Raw genomic sequence first — 19,426 nt, 5'->3', positions numbered from 1 at the left:
AGTCAGGGATAAGGGGTTTCAATATGCAAAGTCTTTTATTTAAAATTCTGAAAAGTTAAGACTATGACCACCTCAGTATACGCCATTCCCATTCGAAGGGGGAATGGCAGTTTCAAACTCGGGCAGAACTGTATTTTCATTTACAGAATTCTGTAGGCACTTTAGAAGTGAAGCTTGGCTTCAAAATACAAACACTGGGGGCTTTGGCTCAACCTTTTAATATAAAAAATTCACTGATGTACAAAAATGCGAAGTGTGACAGTGACAACATATGAAAATCTGTGACTGAAAGTCCCCTCGAGTGCACGTGGTGGTGCACACACACCCGCCCACACGTACTCTGGCGTGGAAACATAAACTAATGCAAACCAGTGCTACCAAGAAGCGCCGACATATGTTCTCCATTCCACCAACCACAGATCGGCATCTATTCCAAACATTCAGTAACAAAAAGTACAGCATCTTCCAGGAACAGCAAGGCAGACTTCTTACTCACGATGGACCAGCACAAATAAACCCAGCAAAAAGAGCACAGCATACTAGAAAATAAACACAGAAGCACAAGTCAGAGAAGCTTGGAAAAGTTCACAAAGCCTCAGTTAATTAACTGGCCTTTGGGACCATGATAAATCACTAAATCATCCAACTGGCCTTTCATCTTTTAACTGTAATCCATTTAATAGTTTCCAAAACTCATGAAACACAAAGTATCAGATCTTACCTTAAATTTAGGATAGTCATTCATGAGGATCGTCACAATCCCAATATAAGGAACAAATCTAAACAAACAAACAAACAAGAGATTGAGCATCACAGAACTTTCTAAGTAGCTATTATCATTTACGGAACATTCTCAGTTCTATCTTCCATTGAATACTGATTTTCGGCTGACAAAGTCCACTTGTATATACTGTTCTATTAGACTCTTTCAACAGCCCATGTGATAGGGAAGTTAGCAATATCACCATTTTAGAGATGAGGAAACAGTTGCTCATGTCCAAGGTACATGGCAGAACCAGTACCAGATCTGAGGTATCTGACCTCTAGTTGGTGACCCTAATGCCACATGCTTATTCAGTGTCAGGGGCTGGGCTTGTTGTTATAACCTTGGGAAAGCTGTCAGTCTAGCTGGGGAGACTAGGCAAACACAGCCAGAACTTTACAAGGTACTTCATGTTAAGTGTCCCAAAAGTGAGTGTAACAGCTCTATTATAGTACTTAAGATTTCACCACTCTTTCCTTTTTATAACCATGTGTAATCTGACTTGGGCTCTCTTCATCCGGAAACTTCTTTTGGAATAGTCTAAACCCCCAGGAGCTCAGTTGGTAAAGAATCTGCCTGCAATGCGGGAGACCTGGGTTCGATCCCCAGATGAAGGAAAGAATACAACTACTCACTCCAGTATTCTGGCCTGGAGAATTCCATGGACTGTATAGTCCATGCGGTTGCAAAGAGGAGGACATGAGTGAAGCAACTTTCACTTTCACTGCCTGCAGAAGATCCATCTCAGCTTCCGTCTTCCTTTTCATCTCTCCAGCATTTGACTTTTGATGACCTGAAACCTGCCCATGAAACCTTTCTCCTTGGGTTCCATTAACACACCAGTCTCTTCCTCCACCTCCACCTACTACCTCTTGGCTGCAACACCTGTTTTTTTATTTTTCACTAGTTCTTGCTTTCCTGTCATCCCTAAAGTTTGTGCCCTCAAACTAGGTAAAAACCACATATTAAATAATCTCATAGCACCTCATATATTTTCTCAGAAATCTTCATCATGAGTTTAATTACAGAATTAGTTGCCTAACTAGCTGGACAGTATCTGTCTTCCCTACTAGACTCTAAGCTCTCCAGGGGCAAAACCAGTGGCAATATGCTCCCCACTGTATCTTCAAGGCCAAACATGTTATATACACGGCACACAGTAGGCTTCCAGCAAAGACTGCCAGACTGAAGGTTGGGATGTCCTGGCCTCATCTTTTCTCTTTCCCTGGGGAATCTCATCTCCTCCCAGGACTTCAATTCTCCCCTCAAAACAAAAGACTCCTCAACATAAAAATTCAGGGGAGAGAGCTATGTGGGAGGAAACAGCTGTTAGAAATGTACAACTTTCTTTTTCTTCCTCTGCTCCTGTTGGATTCCAGAGTGGACTGGGTGATACCATCCTAGAGACGGGAGGCTTATCTTCACCTATTTCAAAGTATCTCAGACATTTTTATTCAGGGCACTCACAACTGTGCACACACCAAAGGTGCACAAACATAAATGACCTCCTATATAACACCTCCACCATCAAAGGCTCAGGCAGTCTTGAAAAACGGAAGTTTCGTCTGGGGTGCATTTTACTTCCTTTTGAGAACTCCTCTTACTTCCTGTTTGCTGTTCCCACCCCCATCCTACCCTTCTCCCTTCTGGCAGTACTATCCAGACCCATCTCTCCTCCTCCCCAAACTCCCATTCCTGTAAGTTGATGTTTCTTAAAACCTACACCTCTGTTGTGAGAATCACTTAAACAGCTTGTTGTGATGCTCGATCTTCCCAGGTTTACTGAGTCAGTGTACCTCCGGAAGGTCGGGCCCAAATGACACTTCTGCACATTTAAGTACAAGAAGCACAGCTTTAGCCAGTGAGATGTATGAACAGGTGTGTAGTGACAGTAACTTCCTCTTTTAGGGACCATGCTTTAATTTTGACCCCTGGGACCTCTAAGAACTGAACAGTCACTACAGAATGGCCTTGCTAAAGCTCTAGGAGGGTAGATAAAGGTTTTCTATATTTTTAATACATATGTTTTTTCCTTTTAGTGCAACAACTCTTATTTCTTTTGTCTCATTTATAACATCTCAAATAAGCAACAGTTTCCAGTCTTTCAGAAAGAAAATCATCTAATTTAAGAATATAAAGGCAAATGCCTTTCAGTAAAATGCAGATTAAGTTATAAAAGCATCTGTGACTTCCATGAAAACAATGATCAGGCTGCCAATTCTGGCCTGATGAGCAATCAGCAGCCATTCTCAGGGGTAGAGACTTTCAGTGTCACCTCCATGCAATGATATCTGTGCTCAAAGAACCAATGATTACACAGTCTGCTTATAGGTTATCCGTGGAAATTTTTTTTCCCCTAAAGGTGGTTCTACCTTGCTTACCATAAGTGAAATAGAAGCAACCTGATCTTTAAGAGTAACAGAAGTAAAATATAAGGCTGCCAGAATATGACAGGCAGTCCAAAGTCAAATGAAAATTTTGTTATTTGTACCACTGATTCCCTCCATGGACAGACAAGAGCTGCTATCATCAGTCATCTTAAATTCAAATCATTTGCACTTTTTTCCTACTGAACTCAGATATATTAAGTGATATAATAAGCGATAGTTTAAAAAAAAATGCCATTCACAAAGCCAACTTCAACACCAGACAGTGTGGCAAGTGAACATCTAGGAGGCAGAGTATAGGGTAAATACGTATTCCCAGGAGTTCTCAGTATCAAAGGTGCTGCTATGAAAGGAGCCTCAGGAGGAAGAAAGAAGAACCATCTGCTGATGTTTTGGGTGAAAATAATCTGTCAGATGTCAAGAGAGGTCTATGCCTGGGAAGTCTGGACCCTAGTAGCTGACTTAAGAAGGATCACTATTTCCATCCCAGAATGATCTGTTTCAAGTTAAAAGTACATTTTGAAAGCCTCCTCTATAAACCTGATTACTCTGGCTTAAAACTCTGATTACTCTGGTTTATAAACCTCACTTACTCTGTTCCTTCCTTTATTTTTATTCTCTTTTACCATTGTCAATATTTTTCTATTTCCTGATATTCTGCCAGGCTTTCTCCTTTTCTCCTGTTGCTTTCTACCCTTCTGAGACTAACAGCTTCTCTTGTGTTTTTCAAATACCTGAAGTTAGAAAGAATCACCCCTATTCTTAGTAGGTTCAGTATTAGTTTCACTTTCTAAAATTGTTTTATTACATGCTACAACATGAATGAACCTTGAAAATGTTATGCTAGGTAGAAGAAGCCAGACATAAAAGACCACATGTTTAAAAACAAACAAACATATATTATAAGATTCTGTTTACACAGCATGTCCAGAACAGGCAATCCATAGAGACAGAACGTAGACGAGTGGCTGCCAGGGGCTGCGAGGAACAGGGCACAAGCAGTGACTGCAGATGAATACCCAGTTTTCTTTCTGGGGCGTGGAAATGTTCTGGAATTAAATAGTGGTGACGGTTTTACGACTTTCTGAATATAATAAGATCCACTGTACTGTACACCTTAAAATGATAAATTTTATATCCCAATATATGTGAATTATAGCTCAATAAAAAATGTTTTAAACTTGTTTTTATTTAGTGCCTTAGGCTTCAGTGTGCAGCTGTTTGAGAAAAAAAAATAATAATTCCAAGGTTTGGGTACAGTCTGACTCTGAAATGTAGTTTAGTGTTCTATAAACACAATTTCCACAAAAGGAGGCGATGTGCCCCATTATGTGTCAGGGTTAAGTGGTGACAGGACCAACAGAAAGTGAATTTGTACACTTAAGGCTGTGCTACTGCCTCTCACATACCAGGTGCTTACACTTCAGGGAAGGTTACTTAATTCAGAGAGTTCCAGACTATAACATTTTTTGTATTAAAAGCAAGAAAAGGGTCTATACCTTTCAATGTTGGGACTTTAGAAAAGACACTGTATACAGTTAAGGATTTAAAAAAAAAAAATCTTCAGAATGCCAAGCTACTTGAGAAAAAGAAAGCCTGATTTCTCCCCCTTTTCATGGGATGATGCATTTTTTACCCCAAATGAGGCCAAAGTGAGCAGACAGAGCAGCATGAAACACCTCACAATCAAGATCTAGATAAAGGGACACTGTCATACCAGTAGGAGTATAAATAAAACTGTACAGCAAAACTTGCCAAAAGCCTTAAAATACGCTATTTCACCAAGTCACTCCACTTCTAAAAATTTACTGTGAAAAAAGCACTGGGCAGAGCCAATGAGACATGTAACAGGGATGTTCCTCATTAACATTGTTCACAATTTTAAAAAAAGACAACAATCGAAGGCATCCAACACATAGGAGGTTGGCTAAATAAAAATGTGGTCTTTCCACATAGTGAAGTAGCATACGACTTTGATGATATTAAAATAATGATATGGAAATAAGTCTTTTGATTTGTGGATACTAGTAACACTGGGGGATAAAAAAGAGGTTATAAGCAGCATGACCATTCTTTCCCCATACACAAAATGTGTTTATGTATGTATACACACTTACATATTAAGATCTGCGTCTTTATACATAAAAGATTAAAAGAACATGAACCAAAAAGTTAAATATTTATGGAGGGAGTGAAAAGGAAAGAAGGGACTTTGCTTTTTTGATGTCTGTTATTTCCTTGTTGTTTCTACAAGAATCTGTACATTTGCAATTAAAGGAAAAACAAAAAGACTCAAAGAAGTTGATACTACCAGCACCTTGGGAACAGAGGGAAATGGGGACTATGCCTTCTCTGAAGCCCTGATGTATCTAATTTGAATTACAAAAGTATGTTTGGCTCCATCCTAGGAAATCAAGTTCCCTTGAACTTGAGGCATACACAAAATCCAGCTCTGCTGAAGACAAAACACGTTGGTGCTTTTTCTGACCCATTGTCTTTAGCTCCAAACTGAACATCTCTTACACTGTAATTTTTACTTAACAACTTGAACTTATTTCTTTACGGGAACACGGTTCATTGGTCCCACTGTTGGCTCATGGGACCACTGAATCCACTGCGTCTGTTCTAGGTTAGGAGCAGGTGTCCTGACAGTGGAGGGGAGTACCACAGGCATCTAAATAGTGAGAACAAGTGCTGCCCATCTCAAATGTTATACCAGCAATTTGGGGGTGATGGTTAAAACAGTGGGTTCTGGAGTCAGCCAGCCATTTTTAGTATCAGTGTGATCTTAGATAAGCAACCTCACAACATCTGTGTTTCCTCATCTGTAGAATGGAAATATTAGGGTTGTTCTGAGGTTAAAATGAGGTAATTCGTGTCAAGAAAGCACTTAGGATGAGTCTCTGGCAGATAGTAAGCCCTAGTACATGTGAGTTATTGTTAATACTATTAATAACATGAAGGTAGTAATAATCCCATATTTCCTCATACCAATAACTTACAATTCCTGTCCTCCACTCATCAGTTCTCCTGATAAAATCTGAAATAAACAGGCTTAATATAACTTTAAAATTTCATTTGACCTCAGTAATTTCACAACTAGAAATAAAACAGTATGGAATACATTATCGTGATGAAATTAACCTAGATGAACACTTTCAGTTGCTGACTCAATAAATACTTATGAAACATGAGTTTTAACAAGGAGGATTAATATCACTCTGGATCCCCAGAGCCTAGCACAGAACAGACATCAGAGTACATGGGAGGTGCACAAAAACATTTCATAAATGAATTAAACAAATGAATTTTAAAAACTGTCACTCTAATTCATCCTCATCACTAATATTCTGTTCGTTTTCATTTTCAGTCCACATTCTCCCCTCTGGAGCAATAAACCTGAAGTTACAGATGTGTTTTAAGAAGCGTACGTTTTCAAAAGATACAGATGATTTGACCAAAACAGGACCAGACCATTACATTCAATTGTATATGATCAGCCAATACAAACGAGATAGCCAATGAGTCATAAATCTCCCCTCTATACTTACCCCCTTGCTCTCCCCACAACATCTTTTTTCTCTAACCAATGTTGTCCTTGTTTATAGAGGCCTCGGTCATCAACCGCATTATTATCTCCTTTGGTTAAAAACTTGATATGTCCATTTTGCCTTGAAAGAGTAAGGGAAATTCAAGTCATCGAATACCATCATGCCATTTCAAAGTACAAAATTTGCTCATGATAACTGAAAATTCCTATGGAACTGTGGTATTTTATCATCATTCCCAATATAAAATAATTATTTAGCCAAAAGATGTTCACAGCTGTGTTGTTTATAACAGGAAAAAACTGAAAACAAGGTAAAAGGCTAACAGGAGTTGAAATCCATACAAGCATTAAGGATAATGATATAGAAAAACATTTAATGACATTAGAAGAGCATACAAATTTTATTAAGGTAAAAAATATTACAAAATAGCATGTACAGAATAATTCTTTATATTTTTATTTTTATAATATAACAAACACAAACCACCAACTTTCTGGAAATACCAAGAGCAAAGAAAAACACTAAACTATTCTACAGGATATAATCTGCAAAATGAAGACAATGGGAAACTGCAAAATGACCCAGTTTCTTTAACCAATAAATCGCAACAAACAAAGAAAGTTAGAGAAGGAATTTACAGATTAAATAAGACATAAAGCTATATTAACCAAATGCAACTGAGGACCTCCTTTAAATCTGGATTCAAACAAATTGATGATAAAAGTTAAGACACAATTGGAAATGTGAACAAAGATTGGAAACTTAATAATACAAAGAAACATTTGTTCATTTTTTTAGGTGTAAGCATGCTAATTATAAAACAAACATAAACCACCAACTTTCTGGAAATACCAAGAGCAAAGCAAAACACTGGAGCAGCCGTGAAGAGATGCCCCACGTCCAGTTAAGAGAAAACCGAGCAAGACGGTAGGTGTTGCGAGGGGGCATCAGAGGGCAGACACACTAAAACCATAATCACAGAAAACTAGCCAATCTGATCACAGGACCACAGCCGTGTCTAACTCAGTGAAACTAAGCCATGCCGTGTGGGGCCACCCAAGACGGACGGTCATGGTGGAGAGTTCTGACAGAATGTGGTCCATTGGAGAAGGGAATGGCAAACCACTTCAGTATTCTTGCCTTGAGAACCCCATGAACAGTATGAAAGGGCAAAATGATAATATACTGAAAGAGGAACTCCCCAGGTCGGTAGGTGCTCAATATGCTACTGGAGATCAGTGGAGAAATAACTCCAGAAAGAATGAAGGGATGGAGCCAAAGCAAAACAATACCTAGTTGTGGATGTGACTGGTGATAGAAGCAAGGTCCGATGCTGTAAAGAGCAATATTGCATAGGAACCTGGAATGTTAGGTCCATGAATCAAGGCAAATTGGAAGTGGTCAAACAGGAGATGGCAAGAGTGAATGTCGACATTCTAGGAATCAGTGAACTAAAATGGACTGGAATGGGTGAATTTAACTCAGATGACCTTTATATCTACTACTCTGGGCAGGAATCCCTTAGAAGAAATGGGGTAGCCATCATGGTCAAAAAGAGTCCGAAATGCAGTACTTGGATGCAATCTCAAAAATGACAGGATGATCTCTGTTCGTTTCCAAGGCAAAGCACTCAATATCACGGTAATCCAAGCCTATGCCCCAACCAGTAATGCTGAAGAAGCTGAAGTTGAAGGGTTCTATGAAGACCTACAAGACCTTTTAGAACTAACACCCAAAAAAGATGTCCTTTTCATTATAGTGGACTGGAGTGCAAAAGTAGGTAGTCAAGAAATATCTGGAGTAACAGGCAAATTTGGCCTTGGAGTACAGAATGAAGCAGGGCAAAGGCTAATAGAGTTTTGCCAAGAGAATGCACAGGTCATAGCAAACACCCGCTTCATCAACACAAGAGAAGACTCTATACATGGACATCACCAGATGGTCAACGCCAAAATCAGATTGATTATATTCTTTGTGGCCAAAGATGGAGAAGCTCTATACAGTCAGCAAAAACAAGACCAGGAGCTGACTGATCATGAACTCCTTATTGCCAAATTCAGACTTAAATTGAAGAAAGTAGGGAAAACCATTAGACCATTCAGGTATGACCTAAATCAACTCCCTTATGACTATACAGTGGAAGTGAGAAATAGATTTAAGGGACTAGATCTGATAGACAAGAATGCCTGATGAACTATGGACGGAGGTTCGTGACACTGTACAGGAGACAGTGATCAAGACCATCCCCATGGAAAAGAAATGCAAAAAGGCAAAATGGTTGTTTAAGGAGGCCTCACAAATAGCTGTGAAAAGAAGAGAAGCAAAAAGCAAAGGAGAAAAAGAAAGATATTCCCACTTGAATGCAGAGTTCCAAAGAATAGCCAGGAGAGATAAGAAAGCCTTCCTCAGCGATCAATGCAAAGAAATAGAGGAAAACAACAGAATGGGAAAGACAACAGATCTCTTCAAGAAAATTAGAGATACCAAGGGAACATTTCATGCAAAGATGGGTTTGATAAAGGACAGAAATGGTATGGACCTAACAGAAGCAGAAGATATTAAGAAGAGGTAGCAAGAATACACAGAACTGTACAAAAAACATCTTCATGACCCAGATAATCACGATGGTGTGATCACTCACCTAGAGCCAGACATCCTGGAATGTGAAGTTAAGTGGGCCTTAGAAAGCATCACTACGAACAAAGCTAGTGGAGGTGATGAAATTCCAGTTGAGCTATTTCAAATCCTGAAAGATGATGCTGTGAGAAAGTGCTGCACTCAATATGCCAGCAAATTGGGAAAACTCAGCAGTGGCCACAGGACTGGAAAAAGTCAGTTTTCATTCAAATCCCAAAGAAACAATCCCAAAGAATGCTCAAACTACCGCACAATTGCACTCATCTCACACACTAGTAAAGTAATGCTCAAAATTCTCCAAGCCAGGCTTCAGCAATACGTGAACTGTGAACTTCCAGATGTTCAAGCTGGTTTTAGAAAAGGCAGAGGAACCAGATATCAAATTGCCAGCATCCGCTGGATCATCGAAAAAGCAAGAGAGTTCCAGAAAAACATCTATTTCTGCTTTATTGACTATGCCAAAGCCTTTGACTGTGTGGATCACAGTAAACTGTGGAAAATTCTGAAAGAGATGGGAACACCAGACCACCTGACCCGCCTCTTGAGAAACCTATATGCAGGTCAGGAAGCAACAGTTAAAACTGGACATGGAACAACAGACTGGTTTGAAATAAGAAAACGAGTACGTCAAGGCTGTATATTGTCACCCTGCTAATTTTACTTATATGCAGAGTACATCATGAGAAACACTGGACTGGAAGAAGCACAAGCTGGAATCAAGATTGCCGGGAGAAATATCAATAACCTCAGATATGCAGATGACACCACCCTTATGGCAGAAAGTGAAGAGGAACTAAAAAGCCTCTTGATGAAAGTGAAAGAGGAGAGTGAAAAAGTTGGCTTAAAGCTCAACATGCAGAAAACTAAGATCATGGTATCTGGTCCAATCACTTCATGGGAAATAGATGGGGAAACAGTGGAAACAGTGGCTGACTTTATTTTTGGGGGCTCCAAAATCACTGCATATGGTGACTAAAGCCATGAAATTAAAAGACACTTGCTCCTTGGAAGGAAAGTTATGACCAACCTAGACAGCATATTAAAAAGCAGAGACATTACTTTGCCAACAAAGGTCTGTCTAGTCAAGGCTATGGTTTTTCCAGGGGTCATGTATGGATGTGAGAGTTGGACTGTGAAGAAAGCTGAGCGCTGAAAAATTGATGCTTCTGAACTGTGGTGTTGGAGAAGACTCTTGAGACTCCCTTGGACTGCAAGGAGATCCAACCAGTCCATCCTAAAGCAGATCAGTCCTGGGTGTCCATTGAAGGACTGAGGCTGAAACTGAAAGTCCAATACTTTGGCCACCTGATGCGAAGAGCTGACTCACTGGAAAAAACCCTGATGCTGGGAGGGATTGGGGGCATGAGGAGAAGGGGATGACAGAGGATGAGATGGCTGGATGGCATCACTGACTCGATGAACTTGAGTTTGAGTAAACTCCGGGAGTTGGTGATGGACAGGGAGGGCTGGTGTGCTGCAGTTCATGGGGTCGCAAAGAGTCGGACGTGACTGAGTGACAGAACTGACTGAACTGCTGCTAATTATAGCTTATTGGAACTAGGTGATTGATACATGGAAGTTCATTATACTGTTTTGTCTACTTTTGTGAATGCTAGAAATCCTCTTATTCAAAGAAAAATTGAAAAAGAAAAATACTAAGCAAGGTCTAAAATGATAGACCAAGGTGTGAACAGCAGCTATCTATAGGGTTTTAAGTATTTTCTCCAACAAACATATACTACTTTTACAAGCCAGGGTCTATATAAACATCATATTACTTGATTAGACAATTATTAGTTTAATAATACTAAAGAACCAGGCTTCTCTGGTGGCTCAGATGGTAAGAATCTGCCTGCAATGCGGGAGACCTGGGTTTGATTCCTTGGTTGGGAAGATCCCCTGGAGGAGGGCATGGCAATTCACTCCAGTATCCTTGCCTGGAGGATCCCCAAGGACAGAGGAGCTTGGCAGGCTGCCATCCATGGGGTCGCAAAGAGTTGGACATGACTGAGCAGCTAAGCACATACACATACAAATGAAATAAATTAAAAAATAATAATGATGATACTAAAGAGCCATGGGGCTTCTAGTAATCTTAAAATTAATAGAAATTTACAGTTGACAAAGACTATCTTAAAATTAACTCAAATGAGTTTGAGTTAACAGTTTAACTAGAAAGAAGAAAAATAGCTTCAGCTCCTACACACTAATACCTACTTAGATTCTAAGGCAGAAACTGGCTCACTAGACAATCATTAGCAGATAGAACTAAATTGGACGTGTTGCAAACACTAAAAACATTCAAGTGCAAACAGTGTCATTAAAAATGAGATTCCAATTATAAAAAATGCAAATATATACAGAGAAAAATAACCTGTAGTTGACAACTCAGTAAGTGAAAGAATGTTTGAAAAAATCCTGGACGGTAAAAGAAAACAGGTGTGTGAGGGGGTGTGGATAGTGAGTTGCAAGAGAGCATCACAAAAATGCAGAGTAAGGACTAAGTCACCCCCATGGCAAATTCCTCTAAACTCTTTATCACGTGCCAGTATTCAATATCATCAAATTATAATACCTATAGGTTGAACTTACTAAATACGTATTAGAGTAGGCTATAAAATAAGATAAAGAGTTTATAAGTGGGGAAAATGTTATTAAGAATTGCTCACAGGCTAATACAAAGAGCTATCCAAGAGAATTTAGTCAACTGATAACATTTAATAGCCACCTTTCACCTTTTAAATTAAAAAACCAACTTCACTCTCTCCTCTTTCCTAATACATGGAAGACAAGAAACAGGTGAGGGAAAGAGAAGGATTTAAGGAAGATGTTTTTTTGCTGTTTGCCACACTACATATTGCCACAGCTTTCATTCCAATCCCAAAAAAAGGCAAGGCCAAAGAATGTTCAAACTACAGCACAATTGCACTCATCTCACCCGCTAGCAAAGTAATGCTCAAAATTCTCCAAGCCAGGCTTCAACAGTATGTGAACCATGAACTTCCAGATGTTCATGATGGATTTAGAAAAGGCAGGGGAAACAAAGATCAAATTGCCAACATCCATTGGATCATCGAAAAAGCAAGAGAGTTCAGAAAAACGTCTACTTCTGTTTTATCGACTATACCAAAGCTTTTGACTGTGTAGGTCACAACAAATTGTGGAATATTCTTAAAGAGATGGGAACACCAGACCACCTGACATGCCTTCTGAGAAATCTGTATGCAGGTCAAGAAGCAACAGTTAAAACTGGACATGGAACAACAGATTGGTTCCAAATTGGGAAAGAAGTATGTTAAGACTGTATATTGTCACCCTGCTTATTTAACTTATATGCAGAGTACATCAGGTGAAATGCCAGGCTGGACGAAGCACAAGCTGGAATCAAGATTGCTAAGAGAAATATCAATAACCTCAGATACATAGATGACACCACCCTTATGGCAGAAAGTGAAGAAGAACTAAAGAGCCTCTTAACGAAAGTGAAAGAGGAGAGTGAAAAAGTTGCCTTAAAACTCAACATTCAGAAAACTAAGATCATGGCATCCCATGCCATCACTTCCTGGCAAACAGATAAGAAATAGTGAAAACGATGAGAGACTTTATTTTGGGGGGCTCCAAAATCACTGCAGATGGTGACTGCAGCCATGAAATTAAAAGACGCTTGCTCCTTGGAAGAAAAGCTATGACCAACCTATACAGCATATTAAAAAGCAGAGACATTACTTTGCCAACAAAGGTCTGACTAGTCAAAGTGATGGTTTTCCTAGTAGTCATGTATGGATGTGAGAGTTGGACTACAAAGAAAGCTGAGTGCCAAAGAATGATGCTTTTGAACTGTAGTGTTGGAGAAGACTCTTGAGAGTCCCTTGGACTGCAAGGAGATCAAACTAGCCAATCCTAAAGGAAATCAGTCCTGAATATTCATTGGAAGGACTGATGCTGAAGCTGAAACTCCCCAATACTCTGGCCACCTGATGCAAAGAAGTGACTCAATGGAAAACACCCTGATGCTGAGGAAGATTGAAAGCAGGAGGAGAAGGGGTTGACAGAGGATGAGATGGCTGGATGGCATCACTGACTCCATGGACATGAGTTTGAGCAAACTTCAGGAGTTGGTGATAGACAGGGAAGCCTGGCGTACTGCAGTCCATTGGGTTGCAAAGAGTCAGACACGACTGAGCGACTGAATTGAATTGAAATGACAGTACATATAATCTTATCTGCATGCACATGTCTGGTGTTTTTTTTTTTTTAATTCTCAACTTTAATTCTGAAATATAATTTCCACAAATTTTAACACAGCCTTTATAGATTCCATGATAATCCCTAATCTTCATATGACTTTTGCATTTCTAAGCTCTTTAATTTGTTTCCTCAGGATTTTGTCTTCAATGCTTAATCAAGAAGGGTTTCCACATGCTTTATTCTCTTAGTTCTTTTTAAAAAAATTTTATTTATGTTTAATTGGAGGATAACTGCTTTATAACATTGTGTTGGTTTCTGCCATATATCAACATGAATCAGCCATAAGTATATGCATGCCCCCTCCCTCGAGAACCTCCCACCCAAGATAACTTTTTTAAAATAAAAAACTCCATTCAAAGGATCACATATAAAAATGTACAAATTGTGCTCTACCCAAAGCATGGTCTGATTTTTTCTGATAAATCTGCGGTAAAGTTGGTCCTGATCTGTTCACAAAAGGCGGTGCTGAGAACAAAATACACAAATACACTTTGAGAATTTGGAAAACACTACCTGTACTGAATAAACCTTCATGATTCTTAAAAAAATAAATAAATAAAACTAAGTTATTCCTTCCTTCCAAGTCACTAATAGAATGCCACTTAAAAATTATAATCTTGGGACTTCCCTGGTGGTCCAGGGGCTAAGACTCTGTTTCCAATGCAGGGGGTCTAGGTTCCATCCCTGGTCAGGGAACTAGATCCCACGTGCTGCAACTAAGACCCAGTGTAGCCAAATAAATAAAAATACTTTCAAAAAAGTACAATCTCTCAATATACTGAGGTATAGAAAAAGAAGAACGGTCAGATCTTTATTTCATCAATGAAGAAAGAACTTTTCTAAGCTAGAATGTTTACAGTGATCTTCAAAAAGCAACAGGCGACGGCTGGAGAATATAAACCATCTGAAGGGTTTAAGAACGAGGCAGGATTTATTTGGGGACCTGTCTCACTCCCACCGCTTTACCTCCCTCTCCCGTGTCTTCCGGGACACTCCCTTTTCCTCCGTTTCTTTCCATCTTCCCCTTCCAACTAGGAACATCACAGATTTGGAAGGGACGGGTGAGGATACGTAGTCGCACAGTGGGCACAGGCTAGGAACCCAGAGCTCATCTTCCTGAACTTCTTTCTGTCACAGACAGGGAAACTGAAACCTGGGACATGACAGCTTTTGCTCATTGTTACACCCCTCCTCCACCCCCAGTGAATTCTAAAGGTCTTACATATGTTCTTTTCAATTCTAAAATCCAAGTCTATATTTACAAGAATAAATAATTTCAGATTTCAAAAGTTTTCTTTGAAATTTTGAAAAAATTGATAAATTTTTTCTTACAATGTCTGTGAGATTGCCTTAAAGGTTTACTTTTGAAAGATTAGGGCTACCTCCTCCATTATATAAGATCCTTGTTTGGGATCAATCTTTATGTGACGTTTTTTTCTGGGATGATATATAGGGTCACTGATCTGGTTGGGACGTAGAAGAGATCCAAGAAAAACCTCCAGAAAAGCCCTCAGGGAAATAGATGAATTAGTAAGTATTTAGCTTTCCAAATGTCACCAAAAGAGGTTCATAAAAATGGACTGGAAGAAGGACCTAGGAGTTTCTCACCATTTCTTAAATCTTTGGGCTATCAAAATGAAATATTGCAAAAACTAAAACATAAACATATTTTAAAATAGAGAAGATACAGTTTGCACATACTTTTCATGAATCTTCAAGACTCGGTGAACTATAGGAATCTCTCTTCCTTCTATCCTAAAAACAACAATTTCTCCCACTCGTATGGGATCTTCAACTCGATTTGTTAGAAAGAGAAGATCTCCTCTATGAAATGCAGGTTCCATGCTGCCACTGGGAGGGAAAAAAGAATATAACAACAAAAGAGTGTCTGAGATTAAATTTATTTTCAAAGTTAAAGATATTCAACAAAAGTTAGCACCTTTGGAATATACTTAATACCTTAACAAATATATCAACATACATGTGTACAGTCCTCCAAAAAAGGTTTCTTTATACTAATTAGTTATACTAAAGGTTTCCTTTAGTTAACTAGTTCCATTTCAACCATTACTATTCAAAAGAGCTTAAATTTTGAAAAGGGCAATGTTACTAATTCCTTAACCTTTTAAAATTTCAAAACAGAATATAAAAGAATGAACTTTATAATCCCTGCCCTTATTCTCCATCTGAAAACACTAAAGATATTCAAATATTCAAATGAGAACCAGATCATCTTCTGCCATTTATAAAGATACAGAGCAAGATGACCTTATAGTTTCAATCCAACAAGAAGGAAAAACAGCTCATCAAGTCAAGGACAGTCAGCTACAAAGATAATGCTTGTGCTATCAATTGATTTATTTAAAAAAAGAGAAACAACAAAGAAAGCAAAGGACAAAAGCAGAGATTTTTGCCTAAGAATTTCAAAAAACGAGTAAAGAATTCAATTTCATGGTACTTAGTGTTTACATTCTAGAGTGTCTTCTTACCTTTCACCTATTCTACCTTATACCACGTCCTTCAAAGGTCCTAAGATATTTGCACTACTTGATGAAACTTTTTTCTATAATGAAATAGTGCATCAGTATTTCAGAAACTCAAGCTCTAATTTTCAATAACTGTTAAGTTTAATAAGGAAAAAATGGATAGACAGGGAATAAAATTCAACACAAGAACAATGACAAGGTTCAAACACTTCTGTTTGAAGACTCTGGTCTTTTATATATATAAGGAAGTATAGCAGTGGCTCCCAAACTCTGGTGCACACAAGAATCATCTGAGAAACTTAAAAATCCCCATGCCCAGGTCATGTCTCAAACCACTTACATCAGAATGTCTGAGGATGAGAAGTAGGCATCAAACCAATATTCTGCAAAGATCCCAGGTGATTCAAACATGAGCAAATTTTTGGGCTCACTAGAAATATAGATTTTTCAGCACAGTGTTTATTCTTAAAACTTCTGTTAAGCTTCCTCATGGGGCAATCAATTCCCTTTCTTGGAAGGTGTTCAGACAAAAGATGAAACAAGTGTTCGATGAAAACATTATAAAAGGTATTCTAGACATGAAATTTTCAAGTTTTTATTTTGGTTGATTTTCTAAAAGATCAGTAACATCCTTGGTTCAAATAAAACCTTGCTTGAAAACTATATAAATAAAACATAAACGTTGAGTTATTCTAATTGAATGACTCAGCTTTATCGAGCACTTATATGCAAAGTGCTAATTCTAAGTGGTGGTTCTTTATTTCAAACAATCTTCAGAACAATTCTATGATGTAGGTACTATAATTATCCTAACTTTATAGATAAGGAGACTGAGGCTTAGACTGGCCTAGAGTTATTAGTAAAAAAAAATTTTAAAAATTATAAAAGAGGGAATTAGACCAAAGGAGTCTACTCTCACTGTGCTAAATTGCCTCTGAGATACATTAGAACTTTAAGTGTAAATGATCACATTTACACTTAAAAAAAAAGATCACGTCAGAAGCTACAGAGTTTACAGAAGACATTCAAATATTTATTGAATTCATGAATAGATGGAAATGATAAGAAGGTAAATTGGGAGACCACTTGTCCAGGGTGTTATCTACAACTGAATACTTGGCATGGCAATTATTAAGTGTTATATGCACACTGGAAAATAAGGATAAGGGGAAAAGACTGAAAAAAGAATACATGCAGAGTTACCTCAATTATGTAAGAAATAATATACATGAAAAAGAGACTAAAATGTTAATAGTGATTATATCCCAGAACTAGAGGTGACTTAGTTTCATCTAGATTTTTTGTGTTTTCAAAATCTCATATAATGAAGATATATTAAGTTTTTTTTAATTTTTATTATAAAAGCATTTTTTTTAAAGGTCACTACAATAGCCCAAGCAGGAAATGAAGAGGGCCTGAAATAGAAAACAGCAGGGAGGACAGCAATAAAAGGGCAGAATAGAGGGAGGGAAAACAACAAATTTGATGGTCAGTTGGATTATGACAGAAGGGGGAACAAGAATGACTCTTAGGTTTTTAACACTGGCAACTGAGCAGATGGTCGTGACAGTCACAGAACTAGGAGGAAGAACAGGTTTTTGGGAATGGGAGATGAATTTCATTTTTATTGGTGGAGCTTCAAGTGCCTGGTCAACATCTAGGTAGAGATGTTAGCATAGGATGAAAACAAGAGTGTAGATTCAAGGGATAAAGTTGGATGAGGAAAAAAGAGATTTAAGAATCCAGATATAGATGGCAATTCAAAACAGATTAAAAGCATGTGGTGAAAAGGATTATTAAAGAAATAATTATTAAAGAAACTTTTTAAAAATTAAATAATTAGTAGACTTCTTACTATTTATTATCTGATCAAACTATACTTTTAAATATAATACATCATCAATCAATTTTGTAAGAGGTCATATATAATTTATATAAATTAAACTGGGGAATTCCCTGGAGGTCCGTGGTTAGAACTCTTCCACTGTAGGGGGCCTAGGTTCAATCCTCCATCAGGGAATAAAGATCCCGAAGGCCATGCGGCATAACCATAAACATATTAATAAATATAAAACTGACTTCAGTGTCACAAAGGCGGAAATGTTTTGAATGTTCCCTGAAACTTCAGTAAATAAAATAAATAATAAGTATTTGTCTTTATTCCCAATAGTTTCACAAAAGTCTTAAAAGTGGATTTTCAGGTGGCCTGAGTCCTTGGAGGTACATTTGGATCTAGGCAAAAATTATATTCCTTGAAGTTTCATGAAATCAAGTAAGTTACCTTTTCTCTAATGACTACTCCCACCAGTCTCGACCAGATGCTCTCTTGACCTGGTCTCTTTTCATTTTTTTCCTTTATTCCATGGTGACAATCAGAAAAGTTTAATATATGAATAACCTAGCTACCAAAAAAACTTATCCAAACATCCCTTTTAAATCCCAGCTGATATTTTCAGGACCACTAAAGTGTGGAGCAGGTGTTTAGTACAATCCCCTACTCACTCCATCATTTCCAATTTATAGGTAATTAGTCTGTCCTTAAGCATCTCCACTGAATGGAACTCAATCTGAAATAATCCCAGAAGAATCTCCAAAAGAAGTCTCCCTGGGCCTTCTCTTCTACAGCTTTTCCCCACAGTGACAATTAGTGTGGCTTCTCCTTCCATTAGTGTTTGAACACTCACTGAATTCAAACCTGTCCAGGAACTTAGGGACAATTTTAGACCTGGAACATCTAGGTCTAGCCTCCATTTTATAGATGAGGAAGCTATGATTCAGTCTGTAAGAGACTTGCCCAAGGTTGTAGGTTAGACAATGAAAGAGCTAAAGACCCAAGTCTCCATACTCCTAGAACAATATATTAAGTGCTTTCCCAGATAATAAAATCCACATTTCACTGGATCTCTAAAATCACAATTGCATTTGATTAGTAATAAAGACAGATCGAGGGTGTGCGTATGAGTATTAGTAAGGGAGGAGGAAGATACTGGAGACCCAGTGCTTCCAACCGCTTACTGCTGGAAGTAAAGCCTAGTAAACAGTCAGAGTCAAATTCTTCTTGTTAAGACTAATGTACTATTATCTAGACTCTAGGTAATGCTAATGATTCAATTTATTTTATATTTATACTCTATTACCCCCAGAAAATACTTGAGACAGCTTACATAATTAAGCTTCAAATAAGACCAAATTATAATGATTCAGTTAAATAACCAAGTGTTAATTCTCCAATAATGAGTTACTAAATTAAGTTTTTAAAATCATTAAGAATATGAGTACAAGGATAGGGAAAGAAAAATCAGTACTATTTGTCACTTTAAGAGATGGCATTAATATAGTCAAAATTCCTGAAGT

The 19,426-nt window shown here is 38.0% G+C and overlaps 1 protein-coding gene across 3 annotated transcripts in view; it reads right to left on the bottom strand.

The window, feature by feature from the left end:
* Nucleotides 1-16: 16 nt before the first annotated feature.
* SEC11A (SEC11 homolog A, signal peptidase complex subunit) overlaps nt 17-19,426 on the bottom strand; it is a 35,308-nt gene continuing 15,898 nt past the window's right edge. Inside the window, exons 3-7 of one of the 3 annotated variants that reach the window (XM_020911269.2) lie at nt 15,288-15,437; nt 6,702-6,821; nt 4,069-4,199; nt 722-779; nt 378-539 (exon numbers count right to left, since the gene is read on the bottom strand). In XM_020911269.2, coding sequence (XP_020766928.1) covers nt 754-779; nt 4,069-4,199; nt 6,702-6,821; nt 15,288-15,437 — 427 coding nt within the window. In that variant the 3' untranslated portion in view covers nt 378-539; nt 722-753. Of the gene's footprint in view, nt 540-721; nt 780-4,068; nt 4,200-6,156; nt 6,191-6,701; nt 6,822-15,287; nt 15,438-19,426 lie in introns of those variants that run through there. The other 2 variants (XM_020911270.2, XM_020911272.2) reach the window with 2 other exon arrangements.

The sequence above is a fragment of the Odocoileus virginianus genome, chromosome 16 (assembly GCF_023699985.2).
Source record: "Odocoileus virginianus isolate 20LAN1187 ecotype Illinois chromosome 16, Ovbor_1.2, whole genome shotgun sequence".
Taxonomy (NCBI): domain Eukaryota; kingdom Metazoa; phylum Chordata; class Mammalia; order Artiodactyla; family Cervidae; genus Odocoileus; species Odocoileus virginianus.
The sequence above is the reverse complement of the archived record's forward strand: the minus strand, read 5'-3'. Positions and strand labels throughout refer to the sequence as shown.